This window comes from Notolepis coatsorum (genome assembly GCF_963971535.1).
Source record: "Notolepis coatsorum genome assembly, chromosome: 13".
Taxonomy (NCBI): Eukaryota; Metazoa; Chordata; class Actinopteri; order Aulopiformes; family Paralepididae; genus Notolepis; species Notolepis coatsorum.
In genome coordinates, this window is record NC_140177.1 from 70,159,344 (window position 1) to 70,182,562 (window position 23,219).

At 45.8% G+C, this 23,219-nt stretch overlaps 1 protein-coding gene across 1 annotated transcript in view; it reads left to right on the forward strand.

The window, feature by feature from the left end:
- Nucleotides 1-5,728: 5,728 nt before the first annotated feature.
- Nucleotides 5,729-23,219, forward strand: part of gc2 (guanylyl cyclase 2) — a gene marked incomplete at both ends in the record, with an annotated part of 94,625 nt that continues 77,134 nt past the window's right edge. Inside the window, 13 exon segments of the mRNA XM_084327698.1 lie at nt 5,729-6,202; nt 7,263-7,391; nt 8,047-8,226; nt 10,269-10,386; nt 10,641-10,942; nt 11,666-11,797; nt 13,480-13,583; nt 14,076-14,185; nt 14,577-14,661; nt 17,435-17,867; nt 17,956-18,056; nt 20,519-20,615; nt 21,159-21,260. Of these exon segments, the coding sequence (XP_084183824.1) occupies nt 5,729-6,202; nt 7,263-7,391; nt 8,047-8,226; nt 10,269-10,386; nt 10,641-10,942; nt 11,666-11,797; nt 13,480-13,583; nt 14,076-14,185; nt 14,577-14,661; nt 17,435-17,867; nt 17,956-18,056; nt 20,519-20,615; nt 21,159-21,260 (2,367 nt within the window).

The window sequence follows — 23,219 nt, forward strand, 5'->3', positions numbered from 1 at the left end:
GAACTGCGAGCCCCGGTCGGAGGAGAGGTCAGACGGGGTCCCGAAACGTGCGATCCACGTGCTGATAAAGGCGCGGGCCACGTCGGAAGAAGACGTCGAGGCGAGGGGAATGGCTTCCGGCCATCGGGTGGTCCTGTCCACCATAGTGAACAGGTAGGTAAACCCGTGAGAGGAAGGAAGCGGGCCCACGAGGTCAACATTGACGTGGTCGAATCTCCTCTCGGGAACCACGAATGTCACAAGCGGGGCCTTGGTATGTCGGTGCACTTTAGCCCGTTGGCAGGACACACACGCGTCGACCCAGGCCATCACGTCTTTCTTGAGCCCTCGCCACACAAACTTCTGTGACACCAACCTGCTCGAAGGCTTCCTACCGGGGTGAGACAGGTCGTGCACAGCCTCGAAAGCCCGCCTGCGCCAGCCTATAGGGACCAGCGGCCGGGGTTGCCCGGTGGAGAGGTCACAGAGCAGGGACGCGCCCGAGCCGCCAATCGCGACGTCTCTGAGGCGCAGACTGGTATCCGCTGTCCTGAGGGCCTGGATGTCGTGGTCGGAGGCCTGTTCCGAGCCCATGGCGACGTAGTCGAGGCCCAGTTGCACAGCTCCGATGACGACCCTGGATAGGCAGTCTGCGACCACGTTGGCTTTCCCGGCGATATGCCGTATGTCTGTCGTGTACTCGGAAATGTACGAGAGTTGGCGGTGTTGTCGCGCGGACCACGGTTCAGCCACCTTGGACATGGAGAACGTGAGTGGTTTGTGGTCGACGAAGGCCGTAAACTCCCGGCCCTCCAGCATGAAACGAAAATGGCGCACCGCCAACCAGAGACCTAGGAGCTCTCTGTCAAATGCGCTGTACTTGCGCTCCCTGGGGGTCAGTTGACGGCTGAAAAACGCCAGCGGTTGCCAGGCACCGTCAACGTATTGTTCATGCACTGCGCCCACCGCGTAGTCTGACGCGTCGGTGGTAATGGCGACCGGGGCCCCCGGTGACGGGTGAGCCAACATGGCTGCACCCGCCAGGGCCGCCTTGGTGGCCGCGAAGGCTGTCGTCCTCTCGGCCGTCCAGTCGACCGGCTGGTTGGGGGACTTGTCCTTCAGCGCCTCGTAAAGCGGCCGCATGGCGTGGGCCGCCCGGGGGATGAACCGGTGACAAAACGTCACCATCCCGAGAAATTCCCTGAGCGCCCGGGCCGTCGGGGGTCGTGGGAAAGCGGAAACGGCCTCCACTTTCGACGGTGTCCGAGGAACCGTATGGAGGTCAACCCGAACTGACACTTAGCCGGGTTGATGATTAGGCCGTTTTGGCCCAGCCTCGTAAAGAGGCATCGTAGGTGCTCCAGGTGCTCTTCGGGCGAGGAGCTGGCGACGAGGATGTCGTCCAGGTAGACAAAAATAAACGGCATGTCTCTGAGCGTCGAGTCCATTAGCCTCTGGAAAGACTGTGCCGCGTTCTTCAGTCCGAACGGCATCCGTAGGAACTCAAATAGACCGAAGGGTGTTACCACCGCCGTCTTCGGGACGTCCAAGGGGTGTACCGGCACTTGGTGGTAACCGCGTACCAGGTCTACTTTCGAAAAGAACAGCTTACCCGCCAGGTGCCCTGAGAAGTCCTGGATGTGGGGGACCGGGTAGCGGTCTGGCGTGGTAGCATCGTTGAGGCGTCTGTAGTCCCCGCACGGTCTCCATCCCCCGTCCGGTTTGGGCACGATGTGCAGCGGCGAGGCCCAGGGGCTGTCCGAGCGTCGGACAATCCCCAACTTCTCCATGTTGGCGAACTCTGACCTGGCGACTGCTAGTCTGTCAGGGTTGAGCCGGCGGGCCCTAGCGTACACGGGGGCTCCTTGAGTCTCTATGTGATGCTCGACCCCGTGTTTGGTGGTCGCGGCCGAGAACGTAGGCTGTGTCAAGCCGGGAAACTCCCGCAGTAGGCGTTGGTACACGTCACCTTCTGCGAGCGAGCTGGCCAGCCCGCTGTATACCACTTCATTGCGCACACAAGTCAAGGAAGCGTACGTCTGGGCGTCTACCAGGCGGCCGTGCCTCACGTCCACGAGGAGCCCATGTGCGCAGAGGAAATCCGCCCCGAGTAGTGGGAACGAGACGTCGGCCGTGACAAACTCCCACGTGAACCGCTGTCCCCCGAAACACAACTCCACGGTCCTCGTGCCGTAGGTGCGGATCGGGTTACCGTTGGCGGTCGTCAGTCGCGGACCCCCCCCCCCGCCGGCGGTGTCCTCCACCATCGCCGGTAGGACGCTCCTCTGTGCTCCGGTGTCGCAGAGGAATTCTCGACCAGAGAGTGTGTCCTTAAAGGGGTTATGCACTGCTATTCCTAGCACTATTTGGGCAACTTTACACACTTCCTGTGAGTCTATGTAACACATCTGTAATTTTTATTCCAAAAATAATCATTGTTTTATATTTCTAATCTTGTACTCAAAACCAGCATTTTTCAGCCTCATGAAAGCAGGCTATTATTGGCTTGGCTCCACCCATACTAGCAGAATGCTTTGAGTGACAGCCACCCACCAAATAGCTCCGCCCATCTCCCCGTCAGAGATTAGGTTTCAGGTTACATACAAATATGGTATGTCATAAATATAGAGATGTAGCAGTACTGTCTATCTATATATATATAATATGTTACCATGAATTGAAATTGGGGGACCCTGATGTAAACAAGACGAAAGTCTTTCTCTGGTCTCCATCATAGCAGTACTGAAGCAATACAAATATGGTATGTCATAAATATAGAGATGTAGCAGTACTGTCTATCTATATATATGTTACCACTATTTGTAAAAGCCACAACCACGTTACCATATTTGTAATAATGTAAATCATTGTGTCGTTGTACATATTGTGTATACACCGTTAGAAGCTAACATAGCTTAGCTTGGTAGCTATTGTGCTAACAACATATCCCGACGTCCGGCTCGCTGGCCGGCATGCACGCCCGACACAAAATGGTTCTCTCCTCTCTGTACACCCCCGTCCCCCCGGGTACCCTGCCGGGGAGCCCATGGACGCGACAACGGCGGCAGCCGTAGGGTGCTCGAGCCCGCCGTAACGCTAGTGGTACACAATAGCTATGAGCTAACTAACGCTACGGCCGCCGCTGTTGTCGCGTCCACAAGCTCCCCGGCAGGACACCCGCGAGAACGGGGGCACACAAGGAGGAGAGAACCACCCCAAATCGAGCACTCATGCCGGCCGACAAGCCGGACACCGCGGTTGTTGTTAGCACAATAGTAGCCCACTGTGATGCACCGAGTGGGCCACCATTGATCAACATGCAGCGATGTGTAGCTTGCATGATGCGTGTGCAGTGCTTTGCCACACAGGTCTGAGAAGAGGACCTGCACATGATAGCAACCGGGAGCGTCGCGGAGCATTCAGCCTGCTGGCTACCTAGATCCACTTCAACCAGCCGAGCGTCGGGAGCTCCAGCAGCTTGTCGATGTGCTAATAGCCTGGAGCCAGCTACCGTTAGCTTGCAGAGGCTCCAGCACACCGACAAGCTGTGTAGCTAGCTACCGTTAGCTTGCAGAGGCTCCAGCACACCGACAAGCTGTGTAGCCAGCTAACGTTAGCTTGCAGAGGCTATTAGCACACCGACAAGCTGTGTAGCCAGCAGGCTGAATGCTCCGCGACGCTGGTTGAAGTGGATCTAGGTAGCCAGCAGGCTGAATGCTCAACGACGCTCCCGGTTGCTAACGCCGGCCCCGGCTGGTGCTAAGTAGCTAGCGATCGCTCCCGAGTCCCGAGAGCTAACGCCGGTCTGTCTGTCGAAGACCGAGGGAACCGCATCAGGCTTCAGCTGATTAGTGATCTTCTGGACAAACCTTCCACCCTGCAGGTAGCAAGAATGGAGGCGGGCATTACTAAAACCACAGAGCCAATCACATCACCGTGCGCTATAAACAGCGCCCTGTGACGTGCACCAGGTCGTCAAATCAACATGACCTGATTTACTAGAGGCAAAGAGGGGATGGGCTGTAGCTGAGGAATTCGCCAATATAGTATTTAGGCCCAAAAACACATTGATACGAACTCCTATTACTATAATACAATGCTAGAGACTGAAAAATGACATTTATAATGCATAGCACCTTTAATGAAGAGTAGCCTGTTCGACGTACCTGCGCTCACGGCCGCTACTGGGCGCAGGTGTTGGCGTTTCCCGCCCTGACAAAAGTACAAGGCGGGCGGCACTTTGTTGCTTTCGCGCCGAAGCGTGCATGGAAATAACACAGGCCTGTGTCATTATTGCCGTCGGCCGCGGCGCCCCTCTCCATCTTCGCCCCTCCCCCTCTGGGCATGTGCGCCCGTGTCGGGGCCAGCACCTCTGGGGCTAAGTGCTGCGTGGCCAGGTAGAACCGATCTGCCTCCTCTGCCAGAGCACGGGGATCCACAATGTTTGTATTGGCCAGCGCCGTCTGTACCCGTGGCGGCATGTGTCTGAGGAACAGCTCTTTAAATAAAAAGTTCGGCTGCTCGGCGCCCAGTAGATTCAGCATCATCTCCATATGCGCCGACGGCTTGCTGTCTCCCAAGCCACGTATATCCAACAAGCGTCGGGCCCGCTTAGACGGCGACAACTCAAAAATCCTGAGTAGGTGCGTCTTAAACGCCTCATATCTATCCCGGGCCGGCGGAGCGGTAATGAAGCCTACCGTTCTCGCCGCCGTAGTATTGTTCAGACTCGAGACGACGTGGAAGTATCGAGCGGCGTCATCCACGATTCCCCGTAGGGCGAATTGCGCCTCCGCCTGGGCGAACCACGCGGCCGCCGACTGCTCCCAAAACTCAGGCAGTCTGAGAAAACCAGCGTTGTTTGCCATGTTCGTCGTATTCTCCGTCTCGGAAACTTCTTCGAGACTAATGTCGGGGTCACCAGTGTAGCGCTGAGAAGAAGGAGTCGGAGGCGGTGTCTCGAAGTTAAACCTAATTCCTTTATTCATCAGCGTAACAACAAATCGACGTAGTCGTGTCGACAGTAAATAAGAATGCCGGTGGCAGGAAGTGCCACCCTATAAATCGTCCGGGGGGAACTACCATTCCCAACGAGTTCCTTGTGAATTATGTACAGTCACTACAACCCACAACATTATTGGGATTTCAAAACAATAAAGCCATAACAATTATTGTAGAAACACGTAACGGATGTTAACTTCATCTCAATTACAAGCAATCTAGACAGCATATTATATGGTTAATGTGTGCCATTTATCTCTGCTAGATCACATGTATCAACAAAAGTGCTACTGTATTTGTTTTTTGCAATAAAATGTGATGTCTGTAAAAAAAAAGGAATTCTATTCTAATCAAGACATGGAATAAATCATGTTTATCTTAAAGAATATAAATGAAACAAGTGGAGGAAGACAGTGAAAGTACACAATGAACCTTTTTGTTTCATATTTACTTGTTTTCACCTACAATTTACACACTTTCTGGTCCAGTGAACCCAAACACCACATATGTAATATAAATGTGTGTGTGTGTGTGTGGGGGGGGGGGGGGGGGGGGGGTGCACAGTGGAATAATGTGTTATTTTATATAGAAGAAGATGAGAAGGCCAATGAAAGTGGGTCCCACAGACACAATCACCACACAAGGGTTAATGTGGGCCTGACTTCTCTACTTCCAGGGAACTGGGTCCTTCTCTTTCACACCATCTTCGTCCCAGAGCCTGTGAGCGCTGGGGAAGGTGAGGGTTGAGATGCAGCCTCGCCATGCCTTCCACACCTCCCCTCAGCCATGGGAGAAGACACCAAACAACACTCCTGACCTCCGAGAATCCTCCTCCTCTTCCCAACATCTCTCTACCCTTTCTCCCCATCCTCCCCCTTTCCGCCATCTCTTCCTGTCCCCTCCCACTCCTCCTCGTTCCCACTCCTCTCTTCCACTTTCACCTCCTTACCAGCTCTCGTCTCTCCTCCGCCTCCTCTCTCTGCCTTCCCGTCGACCCCTCTGCGGGCTCCCGTCGCTCCTCCTGGTCCTCCTAGCCCCTCTGTGTCTGCTGCCCGGCCCGGTCCGGGGGTCTCGGTTCAGGGTAGGGGTGGTAGGTCCCTGGGGGTGCGACTCGCTCTTCTCCAAGGCCCTGCCCAGTGTCGCTGCCCAGCTGGCGGTCAACCGGATCAACAGTGACCCCTTGCTCGCCTACGGCACCACCTTTGATTATGTCATACTGCAGGTATGTCCTTTTCACTAATGGCACTTGTTGCATCATCTATACACAGTGTTGTAGTCGAGTCACTAAATCTCGAGTCCGAGTCGAGTCTCGAGTCCCCAGTGTTCGAGTCCGAGTCCAAGTCTGAGTCACCAAAGAAGTCAGAGTCGAGTCCCCATTACCCTAGTCCAAGTCATCATGGTTGAGTCCACTCCACTATGGCAGTCAAAGAGCTGACATACAAATAAAAAAAGGTCTACATTAAACATAAATGACACAGCGGTCACCATTTCAAAGGGAGTTTATTTACTTTGTGAATAGCCAAACAAATGCACTAGCCGCCATAGATATCATATGCCAAATGATTGGGGCCTATTACAATTTTTTTTTTTAATAAATAACTGTATTTATCTACCTTCCGATGCTCGAGTCCAAGTCCGAGTCATCAGTGCTCAAGTCCAAGTCGAATCACAAGTCCTGAAAATCAGTCCAGGACTTGAGTAGTACAACACTGTCTATATATATATATGTATATGTTGAACAGATATTTACCAAGCAATGTGTATTTTCGTGTTTTACATATTGTCTTCAATCTCATACCCAGAGGTTCGTTGAGAAACGTTTATTGTGCACACATTATTTTCTTAGCATGTGTGGCCTCGGTGGGAGGAACCCTTAAAGGGACACAGGTCCAAAAACTCTAAACAGTTTTGCACACATTCTTTTAGTTTGACAGTTGATATGACATGATAAGGTAGCAGTCCCTATAAGACAAGGCATTGCTATTTTTTCATCTACATCATTTCATGGAGCTGTAATTAACACAACACAATGATTCCAATATCCCCTATGACATCACTGGTGGCCATATTCAAACTATAATTTACCCTCAATAACTGTCAAACTAATGCAACACTGTTTAGAGTCCCTCTTTGACCATGGCAGCAGCGTTAGATACATGCTGGACCAACCTCCTGGAATTATGTTGAACGTCCTTACAGTCCAATTCTGATTCATCATGTCAACCATCCACCTGATTTTTTTGTCCCCGTCCATCATTGATGATGTCGTTTTAATGCTGCAGGAGCCGTGTGAGACATCCCGGGCCCTGGAGGCGTTCCTGGGATTCTACCCCAAGGCCTCGGGGTACATAGGACCAGCCAACCCTGGCTACTGCGACGCTGCTACTCTGCTGGCCAAGGGCTGGAGCAAGGTAATGACTATAGTGTTTCAGATTGGAAGGTTTGGAAGCTGCTATGGTCGAGGGACTACAATAAATAGAATTTCCCTCTTCTAGCTGTAAAGTACTGAAATAAGTGACAATAAAGGAATCGGAATCTGAAAGATATGGATGCTTCCCAATTGTTTCTGTTTGAAACTCGATTATTGGATAAATGCCAATAAGCCTCTTCCAGAATTCAATAGAATATTTGTATTTTCTCATTTCTTGTCACAGCCTTCTTCTCTCTTCTCATCCCACCATACTACCATTATGTATCTTGTCTATCTCCTCCTCCGCTCTCCTCCTCCATCCTCTTGTCGCCTCTCCTCACTCCACTTAATTCTCTCCTCATTTAACCCTCTCATCTCCTCCTACCCCCTTTCTTCTCCTCTCATTTCTTCTCCCCTCCTCTCTTCTCCTCTCCTCTCCTTTAATCTCTTCTCCTCTCATGTCTTCTCCCCTCCTCTCATCTCCTCCTCCCCCTTCTCTTCTCCTCTCCTCTAATCTCTTCTCCTCTCATGTCCTCTCCCCTCCTCTCTTCTCCTCCTCCCCCTTCTCTTCTCCTCTCCTCTAATCTCTTCTCCTCTCATGTCTTCTCCCCTCCTCTCTTCTTCTCCTCCTCCTCCTCCCCTTCCCACCATCCTAGGCAGTGTTTTCTTGGAACTGTGTGGCCTGTGAGCTGGATAATGTCAGGAGTCACCCCACCTTCGCCCGCTCCATGCCCAGCCCGATCAGGGTGCTGCTCAGCCTCATGCAGCATTTCGGGTGGGCACACGTCGGGATCGTCTCCTCCTCTGAAGACTTCTGGGTGGAAACAGCCAACATGGTTTGTATATCATTAATTTTCTAATGGAATGTCTCTCACATCACGGACATCTCTTGACCATGCTGAAGCGTGCGTGTCACAACCAAAGGTCTGACAACCAAACAAGTGATACCTGGAGCGGGCTGTTGTGAAGCCAGCCCGTCCAGTGTGTGCTTTAAGCACGGGTCCCGGTAGGTAAGAAACAAAAGGCGTTTTTCCAAAAGTAAATGATATTTATTGTAATGGGGAATAAAACCCACAACAACACAAACACAGGGTAAAAGGTAGGGGAGAACAAACAGGGTAAATATAATAATAATAAACACAAGTATTATCCGTGTCGTAGGTCGGACACCAGCCAACCAGCCAGAGGTTGGCACTGGGAACCACCCAGCAATAGTACACCATGCAGTTTACCAGTCCACACAAAGTGACAAATAAGGCCAATACAACATTACAATTGCCCACACACAGTGGTAAATGGCATAAGGAGTACACAGTATAGCATCCACACAATAGTGGCAAAAGCTACCTCCTAATCACATCAGTATTGGTAAGATACCTCCTTACATCATTGTTGGAATGGAATTTTGGAACCTATGGAACCCGTTCTAGTGACTGGGTGTCCTTAAGGTCCCCTGAGTTTGCTCTGAACAGGGTAAATCTGCATTTTGCTATGATGCCCCTCTAGCTCATGAAATGAACTCCAACAGTCCTTAAAGCTTGAGATTTTCCCCTCTGTTGCAGAGTTTAAAACCTTGATCTCCAACCTTGTTAATCAAGTTGTACATGTTTTAATTGATTGTTATCCTTACTTGTCTTATTATTATGATTTTATATGCTGTATGATTTTATATGCCTTTTTTGCTTAACTCTGTATGTACACTCAATGTGACTGTAAATGAGGGAAACCTCAGTTGCCTTTCAAGTTTAAGGGGAGACACTGCAGGTGAATAGGGTAAAAAAATTAACTAATAGATATCACAATGAAACTTCTCCAGTTGATTACTTATATTAAGACAAGACTTTTTTGTATTACAAGTTTTCTGAAATTGTATGTTTAAATATGCAAATGAGGCATGATCTACTTAAATATGCACTAATTTGCATATAATTCCAGGACAGAAATCTGAACATTGGATAAAGCCATTTTCAAAATTATAGTTTCATTTTGTTGACATATTAGAGCCAAAGGTTATTACAGAGGGGATTTTGGATATCTCTTTTTATCACTCCATAAATCAGAAAATACTCCATTCAGTCCATTTTTATGGTAAAATTCCATATTTCGCCATGTTTTTAGGAATAAAATGTGATATAAATCAGGGTATGAATGCGATATCAACAAACCCTTCTGTAAATACCTTCAGAACATAGATATGAATAGAACTGGAAGGTTTGGTGTATGTGAGTGCTACTGAAGTGGAGATTTCTGGCTCAGAGTATGAGGAAAAACTCTTAAAACTCATTTTCGGGAAAACGCCTTCAAAGTTCTGTATTGTAAAATGCCATACTTTTTTTTTTAAACAGATATTTACAAACACAATACCTAATCAAACCATTAGTAATAGACAACCTAAACACATGCCTGATAACTGAATAATAATAATAATGATGTTATTGAACTGAACAGAACTACACACAGGCTACAAACAGTGTAGTACAGTGTAGTACCCCCTAATAGGCAAAAAATATTTGAATAGATATCACTATGAAACTTTCCCAATTTGTTATGTACATATAAACTAAGAAAAAATATATTGCAAGTTTTCTGAAATTTATGTTTATATATGCAAATGAAATGAGGCACTTCTCCATTAAATATGTGCACATTTATGGATGCAATAAGGCAAAATGATGTAAAATAAACAACTAAATGTGTGTTATTGACATTTTATTGTCACTAGTTTCATAGAAGACATGTTTAGGAAGCAAAATATAACAAAATCTCAAAATCAACAAAAAAAGTATATTTGACTATTCACCTGCAGTGTCTCGCCTTAAATAAAGGTTTGAAAATTATGTTTATTATGTGTTTATGTGTTATTATGTGTTTTTTCCAGGTATCGAGCTCGCTGAGGAGCCATAACATACCTGTGATACTTGTCACCTCTATGGAGAACAGCCCACATAGCATCAGAAAAACCCTGGTTAGGGTCCAGAAGAGGAGAGACATACGCTGTGAGTTCCGCATTACTGTCATTCATTCTTCCATCCATCCATCCATCCATCCATCCATCCATCCATCCATCCATCCATCCATCCATCCATCCATCCATCCATCTCACTTTTGATACGATACACAGTTTGTATGATACACTGTTGTGAGCTTCCTGTTTTGGAAAGAGACACGTATCCATGGTTTTTGTATCGTTGGATTGGAGTCTTCTTTAAGATAAACATAACCTCTGGGTTGCTCCTCCCACGCCCGCCAGTGTTGATCCTCTGCATGCACTCGGCTCTGATCGGCGGCGGCCCCCAGCAGCAGCTCCTGGAGACGGCCTACGACATGCAGATGACGGACGGCTCCCTGGTGTTCCTGCCCTACGACACCCTGCTGTACAGCCTGCCCTACCGGAACGTCAGCTACCCGGCGCTGAAGGGCAACGGGAAGCTGCAGAGGGCCTACGACAGCGCGCTGACCGTCACCATAGACTCGCCCGACGTGTCGTTCTACGAGGCCTACAGCCAGGCCATGGAGAGGGGGGAGCTGGCGAGGACCGTGAGGCCGCAGGAGGTGATTCACGGAGCCCACAGACTCAAACACACATCATGCATTTGGTGCTCAGTGCCTTGCTCAAGGGCACTTAGGGCAGGATGGTGGGCACCGTAGATGTAATACCAGCCACTCTTCAGTCACCAGCTCACGGCTGGAATACACCCTCCTGTCAGTGGCGGGGATTGAACCAGCGACCTTTCGGTTACTGGCCAGCCTCTTTACCTCTAGGCCATCCTGCCTCCCAAGCATTTCTTGTGTATGATGTTCCACATTTGAGTGGCGTTGAAATATAACCTGAGGACGAGTGACAGGGAACTTTACCAACACACTCTCTCTCTCTTTCGCTTTCTAACGCACACACATGACACATAGTCTTCACTTATATCTTTCTTTTTTATACTAACTAACTAACTAACTAACTAACTAACTAACTAACTAACTAACTAACTAACTAACTAACTAACTAACTAACTAACTAACTAACTAACTAACTAACTAACTAACTAACTACTCTTCCAAAACAGTGTCATGGTAGTATGATGGTTATTATGTTATTGTTTTTAGTTTTTACCATGGTGATGATTTTACTATGGTACCAGCAATTGTATAGATGATGTGTGTGTGTGTGTGTGTGTGTGTGTGTGTGTGTGTGTGTGTGTGTGTGTGTGTGTGTGTGTGTGTGTGTGTGTGTGTGTGTGTGTGTGTGTGTGTGTGTGTTTGTGTGTGTGTGTGTGTGTGCAGGTCTCTCCTCTGTTCGGCACCATCTACAGCTCTGTGCTCCTCATGGCCCATGCTGTCCACAGTGTGAAGGCGTCAGGAGAGTGGCTGTCTGGAGGAAACGTGGCTCGACACACTCGCAACCTGGACTTCCAGGTACTGATCCCTGACACCCAGACCACAGAGTAGAGCCCTCACGCCTACAGTAGCTCCAGCGCACAAAACCCAAACGCTTCAACCAGATTTGGTCTCGTGCCAGACTTCACCCGCAGCACTGGAACACGATGTGCGTATGAAAACACAAACAGGTAGATTTGCAAAAGAACGTAAAGTGGGATGTACATTTTATTTTTTTATATATGAACTTGTAAGTTGCTTAGGATAAAAGTGTCAGCTAAATGACACTTGGCTTGGCTTGCGCCGGTTATAATGTCAACTCAACTAAATGCTAGAGTATTACTGACTGACTGACTGATTTACTGACTGACTGACAGACTGGCTGACTGACTGATTTCTGTGCCACTCTGGAATCCTGCACGTCTACTATCTTCAGCCTGTTGGACGAGAGTAGAAAATTGTACTGTTTGTAATGTTATTGTTTAAAAGTTATCATTTTTGCTCTATTTTATCCTCAGTTGCCGTTCGGGTTTAAATACATTTTTTTAATGAACCCTTTCTCTGCCACGCTTATGTACATCCTTATACCATCCTCTGCCAGCTCTATTTGTCTATGGAGAAGTTCCCCTTCTTTGCAGGGCTATAACTTTTTAAATTGTATTGCTAAATTGACATTACTATGGCCCATTCAACGTCAATTATCTATCGTTTACGATGTAGCAACGTTCAACTTTTTCATTCACATATTCATACTAAAATACGGTCTAAAGTATAAATATGTTTTTATCGTTTTCTGCAGCATTCTGCAGAACGTGATTTATAGCCCTAAATGCATTATATTGATGATCAAATACAGTTTGATAGCGATCGGCGCCAGATAAAAAATTTCAAATGTACGTGCTTCTAGAAGTTACTACTCATCATCTGATGTTGACCAAATGGGGGGGGGGGTCGTTTATAATTCCGTGGCCAACGTTAGATGATTCATGTAGTGTGGGTGATATGATCATCAGAGCAGTTTGTATCGAACACGGTAATAATAAACGCTGAAACTTACCCCAGTCTCCTCGGGCCGTTGGGCGATCAGCTTGGAGTAGAAATTTTGCTATTATGGGATGTTGATCTAGATGAACCATTTCCAGGTTGTATAATACTATATACGTCCAAATAACGTTGTTTATTGAGTTAGGGCGAGTGATTGATTATCCAGTGTGTCGAGATGGAGCCCCGGGAGCTATAGCGAGTGGTCGGACCGAATTTGGATGAGCACCACTTTCTGTTTCCGGTTTGCTGTTTGGGCGATCCGCCGATTGGCCACCAGATGGCGCTCTTGAACCGTTGGAGAGTTGAGAGGAGATCAACAGGAGATCTCAAGTCTCCGGGGGGGGAATATGATTGCCATCACAGATTTTTGAAATATTGATCTCAATGACGTGTTACGGCATCATTGGCAGATTACGCATGGTGGAGAATGACGTGTTACGGCGTCCTTGGCGATTAAAGGGTTCATGAAATGTATCTATTGTACATATTTTGAAAACCGCTTGCTTCTTTTCACAACTACTAACGTTCCAGTCCTCACAGACTTTCATCAGTATAATCACATAGGAAGCCTCAGTGCAAAAGTCTTTCAATAGAGATTTGCAAACCTGGATGATTGAGAACTGTGTTCACTCACTACTCTCATCTCTGGGGTACCATGTACTTCATGTACTCCACAGGGCTTCAGTCACCCCATCAAGACCAGTGACTCCCGCGCAGGAGTGGTGGATTACATCATACTGGATACAGATGCAAAGTCCTGGGAACTGAGACCTACTCACCGGTAGGTAGAGTGAGGAGGAGCCGCGGTTTCCCAATATTCTCAAAAAACCCAAACAAATAAATTATCATGTGTTTGGGGGACCTCTCATAAACCCCTCATGGACCTCTGCGGGTCCCCATACACCCAGTTTAGGAACCACGCGGCCATTGTTGCTCTTACGTTATGCTCTGGTTGGGATTCCTTTCCACCATGTTCCCACATGGTCAATATCCACCTCTATCTCTTGCCATGTAAAGATGATTTAGTATATTAAAAAAGGTGATCATGTCGATTGATCGACTGACAACCTTTTCGTACTGAATAATTTCCCTCACACACTCACTAATACAATAGTATAATAACTGATCAGATTGATCTTATTGATACAATCATGGATAAAATTACTGATATTATTGAGGAAAAGGATTAAAAACTGTTTACAGTGAATATTCTATTGATTATTTGTTAAATAACTGATGTAATTGGTATCTGATCCTCATTGATTGATAACAGGATTGATATGGAGGTCAACCGGGTTCGGCCCCTGGGCACAGCCATTCACTTCCCCGATGGTTATGGCCCCTGGGGGGACTCCGCCTGCTGGTTCACCAACAGAGGCATCTGTAAGGGCCACACACACACACACACACACACACACACACACACACACACACACACACACACACACACACACACACACACACACACACACACACACACACACACACACACACACACACATGTACACACACACACACACACGCACAAATGTACACACACAAAAACACAGATTCATGCACACTTGCATGCATGGTTGGATTGGGTTGTTTGGGTTAGCTTATTCAGAGGTAATGCATACAAATATTTCCATTCACATATAAATGTGATGCCAAGTCCACTGAGAAGTTATAAGCTATATGCAGGACTTGGAGTATTTACTGTACTATACACTGTACTACTACTACCCTGACGTGAAAAGGTTTACACTAAAGTGTTGTATCTTGTGTTTTCCAGGTGTGAATATGTTGTCTGTCATCGGCATATTCCTGGGTGTGCTCATGATCTCTGTCTGTGTCGGGGCCCTGACTTACTTCATCAGGTACGTCCTTTTGCCCGCTCTATGTTTGCTGTGACATCGCTGAAGTTTTTATAAAACATTTAAATAAAGGGGGGGGGGGGGGGGGGGGCATTTGTGAGGAGGAAGTGCCTACATGATCCGTGTCTCCAGAGTTCTAGTCTCACGCGACGTCACTCGGAGCAGAGCAGACCTCTAGTGAACTGCAGACACTATTTTCTCAACTATATACTCAGTGGTGGAAAGTAAAGTAAGTATTTGTACTAAAGTACTGTACTTAAGTACAGTTTCGAGCTACTTGTACTTCATGTATTTTCATTTAAGCAAACTTTATACTTTTACTCCACTATGTTTCAAAGGAAATATTGTACTTTTGACTACACTACATTTATCTGAAGATTGAAGATAATGTACTTTCAAATTTGAAGCATGTCGACTTCAAGAAGACATAATCAGAGTAGCATAACTGGACCACATACCACTTTAACATAATCTTTAATCAGAGCAGCATAACTGGACAACATAACACTTTAACATAACCTTTAGAGGTCAGTGGATTTAGGATTGAATGCTCCCAAGCACTGGAATACACAAACATCACATAGAATTCATACTTTTACTTTAGATACTTTAGATAGTACATTCAATAGCAAATACTTCTCTACTTTTATTTAAGTATAATTTGAATGGAGGACTTTTACTTTTACCAGAGTACTCATTTATCAGAGTATTTCTACTTTTACTTATATACTCAACTTTCATAGAACTGGGCCTTCTACAGTTGGAAATAGGGAATATCATCTGTTACGATTGGAACGTTTGGTTGGCATGGTGGTGTGTGGAACCCAATTGCAGCAGATACACATGGAGAGAATTGACAGGAGGCGGAATGCGTGGTTGGCTCTTTCAAAATAACATGCACTTTAATTGTGAAACACGGAGCATAATATAAAAAGGAACACTTAGAAACTAGAAAAGAAAAGAGAGACCGTGGTCTCAAAACGAAATAAACACAACTACACGGAGTACTCACGACGGTGACAGCAAACAAAAGTAATGACCCAGCAAAGGACTGCTGGGCCAACAACACTTAAGTACAAGGACTAATTAGAGACAAGATGATGATTAGTGAATGACACACAGCTGGGGAGATGACTAAACAGAAAACAACACAAGGTACATATACAAAACATGACCAGACCAAACGCACATAGATACAACACAAGGGAGACAAACTGAATTAGACAACGGTGCACAGCACCGACAACAGATGAACACACAACAGATTAGTGATGACAGACAGGACATTAGTAAAAGATAACAAAGATGAATACACTGAACTAGGCCACCTGGTGGTTGAGAGCCATAGTTCAGGTAAGGGATATGTCCATAGACAGATGAGGGTTGTGACGCAGTACCGGGGGGGAAATGTCCATGGACAAATGGGGGTTGTGGAGCAGGACCGGGGGGACCGTTACAGTTAACTAGAGGTCTGCCCTCCCCCCGGTTGACGTCATCCAGCAGAGTTTCTCGATGCGGCCGAGCTCTCGAGACACAGGAACGTTGGTAAGTTTCATGTCCCATTATTATCACATGTCCTCACGAAGCTGAAGTTGACATCTGATTCGTAGCTTCCGATTCGCCATCAGCTGTGAACAACCGATGGTACATTCATGAAACCTCAGAAATGTTAATGTCCAAAACAGAAATCTTATAACAGGCACATACTGTAAGTGCTGAACTTCATTTGAAAACACATGGCAAACAGTTTGTATTGTTGTATTTATATAAAAAAGAAAATAGGGGTGGAGGTAAAATTGATACAGCAATATGTTGCGATATTTCACGTGCAGATATTAATTCGATACAGTGATGCCAAGTATCAATATTTAAAAACGTTTTTGCTTGACAATCCCATTTTACTGCAATACAAATGATTGGAATGAGGTGAACAGACTGAAAACGTTATCTTATTAGATCAAACATATGATGTAATGTATATATATTTTTTGACATCATTTGCAGTTGAAAAAAGGTAATACATCGCAATATATCAATATATGTGGTATTACAATATTGTGACGCTAGTATTGTGATAATATTGTATCGTGGTGATTCCACCCCTATCAGATCATATACTGTATTTAGACTCATCAAACCAACACTAGATAAGAGCCTAAAGACTCCTTGAAACCATGTTTCAGATTTATGATCTGATTTGTGAAAACAGAGAAAATGTTGATTTCAGTTATTTCTCTCTATCAGACCAGGTCTAAACTGGGCGCTTTCACACCTGCCTTGTTAAGTTCAGTTGAATGTAACCTTGGTTAATTATCCTCTTGGTGCAGTTTGTTTGGGCAAGTGTGAACACAGCAGTCACACTGTGGAAGAGCCAATAGAGAGCCACTTCAACTCACAGTCAGGTAGTTGGTGAGACAAGTGACTCCCAATGCCAAGTGGTTTTAACGAGGCATTGGCCACACCTGGAGCAACTCATCAAAGAGGGGGTGTCCCAGGTGGGCTCTATTGGTTCGAGGTTGCTTTAGGTTTTTGGTTTTGTTTCAGTTTGTGGTTGAACTGGTCAATCTTGTGTTTGTTTCTTCTTTTCTGTTTGTATTAATAAAGGACCAGTGCGGTCATTTAAAGCCTTTTTTTTAGCCTCTGCCTCTTTGTCACATTGGTGGCCATACAGGGAGAGTTTAAAAAATATATATTTTTTAATGCGTTTACGTTCTTGCCAACAAGTCTTTGTATTGTGTGCCGGCCGGTGATGTTGGCTTATGCGCCGGCCTTACAGGAGGAGGAGGAGGAGGAGGAGACTGATTTCTACTGGTGTCTTGAAGAGGTCGGTAGCTGGGCTGTGGTGGTTTCTCATGAGGACTGGGATCCTGGCTGTGGGGAGGAGAGCCGGGCACAGAGGCGGCGGCGGCAATCAGGACCGCGCCGTGGCAGGCATCATGCCCCCACGTTCCAACAGCCGTGCCACCGATTCTCGGCGGCTGCAGGGAGAGAGAGCGCCCGGCCTCTGCGCTCCAGCAGCTAGCAACGCTGGGGTTCCGGCCACCTCCAGCTCCAAGACGGCAGACTCTGACTCCAGCCTCGGTGGCCCAGCAGCCACATCTACAGCCTCCCCAGCCAGTGCTGGTGTCCTTCCCGGCTCTGGCGATGCCCCAGCGATCATCACCAGCAAGCCAGTTCCAGGGCCGTGGTCATCTCTGGGGCCTCGTCTGGTACCATCGACAGCACAGCCAGCTCTGGGATCTCACTCAGTGCCAGCCCCACGTCGGCAGATTCCGGCCCCTGTAACCTGTCCCCCAGCAGCCCAGGAGGTTGATGCTCCAGCCCCTGCAGCCTGCATCCCAGTCCCAGCCACCCAGGAGGTTTAAGCTCCAGCCCCTGAAGACTGCATCCCAGCTCCTGTAATCTGCAGCCCAGCTCCTGTAACCTGCATTCCAGCTCCTGTAACCTACCTTTCAGCCCCAGCAGCCCAGGCGGGTGAGACTCCAGCCCCTACAGTCTGCACCCCAGCTCCTGTGAGCCCAGAAGCCTCCGTGCTGGACCTCGCTGTCTGGGCCCTTGTTGTTTCAGCCCAGGAGGCTGCTACACCAGCCCCTGTAGCCTGTACTCCAGCTCCAGTGAGCCCAGAAGCAGATACCTTTTTTTTTTCTTTTTTTTTTTATTGGTCTTTTTCCCCCTCCATTTTCCTCCGATTTTCTCCCATCCCAATGTTAGTCGTATGCCAATTCCCAGTCCCTTCCTGGTCGCTGCGCACTTACCCCCCACAGTCAGATAATCTGGGAGAGTGGAGGCTACCACGTGCTTCCTCCGACACACGTCCAGCCAATCACCGCTTCTTTTCACCTGGCAGCGCGGATTCTCATCGAGAGGGCGTAGCGTGTGGGAGGACCACACTATCCCCCTCGAGTCCTCTATCCGCGCTTAGCAGGCGCCCCGACCGAACTGTAGGAGTCGCTGTTTACAACGACCCGGACCCACCCCGCCAGCTTCTCCCACCCTCTAATACAGCCAATTGTATTAGTGCAGACGGCCAGCCAAGCTGGTGACAACCCCGGAGCTGTGAGCTGGATTCGAACAGGCGAATCCAGCTCACAGCTCCGGGGCTGGTGACGAACGCAATCTCCGCTCGGCCACCTAACCGCCAGCAAATACCTTTTTAAAGAGGTGGTCTCAGATGAACTCTGGTGCGGTTAATTTGTGGTGTGAAAGCAACCGCACCAAAAGCAGGAAAAGATATTAAAAAATCTGCCATCACAACATTATTATTTTCGCAGCTGGTAAGTTCAAAATAGTCAAATAATGTTGTGATACTAAACAGATAAGATAAGATAAGATAAGTTGAATCTTTATTAATCCCCTTGGGGGAAATTCAGGGGTTATAGCAGCACAGGGGAGGGGGTACAGGTATGGGCAGGGAAATATAAAAATGCAATAAATAATAAAATAAAATAAAAAAGATAAGGGTCTAATCTGCGGGACAGGTATACTCTATTGATAATAATAATACATGGACAGGTGAGACATACTGTATGCATAGTCTATTGATAATAATAATAATAATAATAATAATAATAATAATAATAATAATAATAATAATAATAATAATAATAATAATAATAATAATAATAATAATAATAATAATAATAATAATAATAATAATAATAATAATAATAATAATAATAATAATAATAATAATAATAATAATAATAATAATAATAATAATAATAATAATAATAATAATAATAATAATAATAATAATAATAATAATAATAATAATAATAATAATAATAATAATAATAATAATAATAATAATAATAATAATAATAATAATAATAATAATAACAGGTGAGACATACTGAATTGGAAAACCTTTAGTATTTCATAACATTTGTGCAACAAGCCAAGGTGGAGATCACATGATTTATTTGTCCACATAATTAATCTCCAGAGAGAGAGAGGAATTCAACATGAGAATTCGTAATGACATGGAAAGATGTGGAGTACTTCAGGAGTTAATGGAAAAGGGCTGTTCTCAAGAACTTCTCAGGAAGATTTACAGGATAAAGAAGAAAGAAGAAGATGAACAAATCAAAGAAGAGACAAAGAGTCTTTAGGCGCTTAGCATTAATCTAGTCCAGGTTTAATTAATCTACGTATACAGTAGCAGTTTTTGATCTAGACCTGGTCTGATATGGTCTGTACAGAGAAAGACCAGTGAAATCAACCTGAGGCAGCCTATAACACATTCATTATACACATACAACAATACAAACTGTTTGCACGTGTTTTCAAATTAAGTTCAGCACTTGTGTGGCAGTTATTAGCACAGCTGACGGCGAATCGGATGCCAACTTCAGCTTTGTTATGTACACCTCACAATAGAGCGATTTGATTAAAGGAACACTTCACCCAAAAATTCTCTTTTCTTCTCGCACGTCTCCATGGTGAACATATGTGTATAGCAAATGTGATAGAATAAGTAGTGTAACTAATTACTTTTCCCTGGGAGGAATAAGTAAAGTAATGTGTTACTCCAAAACTAAGGTCAACACTACTTAATGTGAGATGTTTTACCCACAATTGGGGTACCAAGCACTCATCCTCAAGGAAATCCTACTTGCACATGGCTTAATGCCATTCATTGTGTTTGTCTGCTACTTTGGCTTTGTCTATACAGAATAATTATTGATATTCTTAGGTTGAGGTGAACTCAGAACTATAGTCATCCCTGGTCATTCCTATCCTGTTACTGCTAGTTACCTATTAAACTGTTCCTCATGCAGGCTCATTATTAGTTACAGTGATATTAAGGGATGTCTTGTCAACCATCCATAATTTGCCCTCACTGTCTCCTGTCACCTAGGTGGCGCATCATTCAGATCCGATTGGTCAGGGGTCCCGACAAGATTAAGCTGACTCTGGCCGATGTCAGATTCATCGACCCGTCACTTAGCAACAAGGTCAGCCAGCTGTCGAGAGATCAAAAATGTGAAGAGTTTGGAGAACCGGGCAATAGGCTGCCGTATTATCAAAATTGTAGAGCCATAAATCTAGAATTATAGTACTTCCCTACACCCCCCCCAACCTGCGCTCTCTCTATTACTGTATATACTGTATATATATATACTGTCTATCTACTCTACTCTCTCTCTCTCTCTCTCTCTCCCTCTCTCTCTCTCATACTCGCTCTGTCCTTCTCTCTCCCTCTCTTTCTCTCCCTCTCTTTATATCTTCCTCTCTCTCAACCCCCCCCCAACCTGCACTCTCTCTATTACTGTATATATGTCTGTCTGTCTGTCTGTCTGTCTGTCTGTCTGTCTGTCTGTCTGTCTGTCTGTCTGTCTGTCTGTCTGTCTGTCTGTCTGTCTGTCTGTCTGTCTGTCTGTCTCTCTCTCTCTCTCTCTCTCTCTCTCTCTCTCTCTCTCTCTCTCTCTCATACACATATACACACACACACACACACACACACAATGATTGAACCCATCTATCATACCTCCCGACAGAGGCTGAGTATAGACAGTTCAACCGGACGGAGTATCTTGGAGCACAGCATCTCCATCCAGACCCCTCCCACCTATGAGAACTCTAATGTCGCCATCTACGAGGTGAGACAGGCGACCTGATTGGTTGGTATGTCAGATTAGGTAATAGCAACATTTTACTGGGTAGGTGACGGACACAAGAGTTACAGGTTACAGTGAATATGCCAGTTTAAACACATGGGTTTTTAGTTGGGATTTAAATGTTGATAGGGAGTCAGACTGTCGGACATGTGGGGGCAGGGAGTTCCAGAGTATTAGATTAGATATTAGATATTAGAGTAAAGGTCATGGATCCCTCTAGGGGTCCTGAATATTCACAGCATCTTTGTGACTGTACAACCAACGAGTCAGGACATGTGATCATTTGAGGATGAAAGGTTTGGCTTCATGGTGGCGCTAGAGGAAAGATGATAGGATAACCAAAATCAATAGATTTGTTTTATGAGAGCTTACCTTTTAGCCTTTTAATACACTCCGCTGCTTGATTGTACTGTAGATTGCACTATTTTACTCTGTCTATTCTATTTTACTCTTTTATTACTTTTTATTACAGGTTATAAACTGTCAGGTATTGAACTGTGTGGGTATCAAGCAGGAAGAAAGACTGTCAGCTTTTAAAACTGTGTGGGGGACCCAGGCCTGAGAGGGAGGTTTGCCCTGAAAGGGAAGTTTGAAGGGTCAAAGTGGGTATCAAACACGAAGGAAGACTGTCAGATTTTAAACTGTGGAAGAAAGTGTAGTATAATCCTATAGAATCCTAACAATAATCTAAGGTTATTGTACAGTACAAGGAGATTGTTATCTGGAAGGAGGAGAGGGGATCATAAGTGATAGAATTGTTGGTCTCCTCATCTGACTCCCAATTTAGCCAGCAAGGAATAAATGTGCAGTCCAGACAACAGAGTTCGAATTCAACTCATGGATTTATTTGTCTCAGGGCCAAGAGTGAATAAAAAGGTTGCTTTTCACATACTAGGATTATCAGAATACATTAATCATGTCTGTTTTGCACACAGAATCAACAAGGCTTGCATCTCAAAACCCCAACATGTAGGTACATACAACAGTCATTTGTTAACATAATTTGAACATAGAGAAAAATACTGTACACATTACACATGAGTAAATCTGGTTTACAGATCAGGGATCTGTACATTACTCTAATCTAAACAACAAGTGGTGTTACACATGATTTACTCACGTCAAATGCAATCAGCTCACAGTAGTCTCTGGGTGGGGAGGGGTGGAGACGCAGACCTGGGGTGTCTGGGCTCCTGAACTACCAATATGTTCGCTCTTATATACTATAATTTCCCTCCAATCATAACATTCTAGAAATACATTTTGGTCCAATCATGTGGTCTTCTGTGGGCGGTCTTCCCCAATCGATCTCCTGGGTGTCGCTGTGGGGGCCGGCTGCCCCCACCTCCTCGATCTCCTGGGTGGGTCTTGACTCAATAAACTGAGGGGGCCACTAGTGGCCCCCGTCATTGTCTTCCTGTTGGGGACTGGCCCCAACAGGTTCTTGTCCTCGGGTGGGGGTTGGTGTCAATGGCCCCCGTCGGTGTGGTCTTTTGCTGAGTACAGAGGGGTTCTGCTGGTGGCCCCCGTCGGTGTGGTTGTAATCTGGTCACAGTAGGTGTGACCTTTGTCTGTTATCTGCTGCAACTGTCACTAGTATGGTTCCTTATTTTAGCCACTGAGTCCACTCTGCTATTGAAAGGTACACCTGGCTTTACATTATGGTTCTCTAATTTATTCACACATATTAATTATGAAATTCAAAGGCAATATTACCACATTCCCCACTTTGGCAATTCACATTGTCATATACTGTATATTGACTTGATTTTCTATACATAAAATATATGTACATACAATATAATAATAAAAATCATTTTTTCAAAATTTTCTCAATTTTTTCTTTTTTCTCACATTTTTCTTTCATTATTCTTTGGTACATATCATCAATGAGTTTCTTCTCCTCAAGGCTCATTAGCCAGAGGCCCACCTTTTAAACAA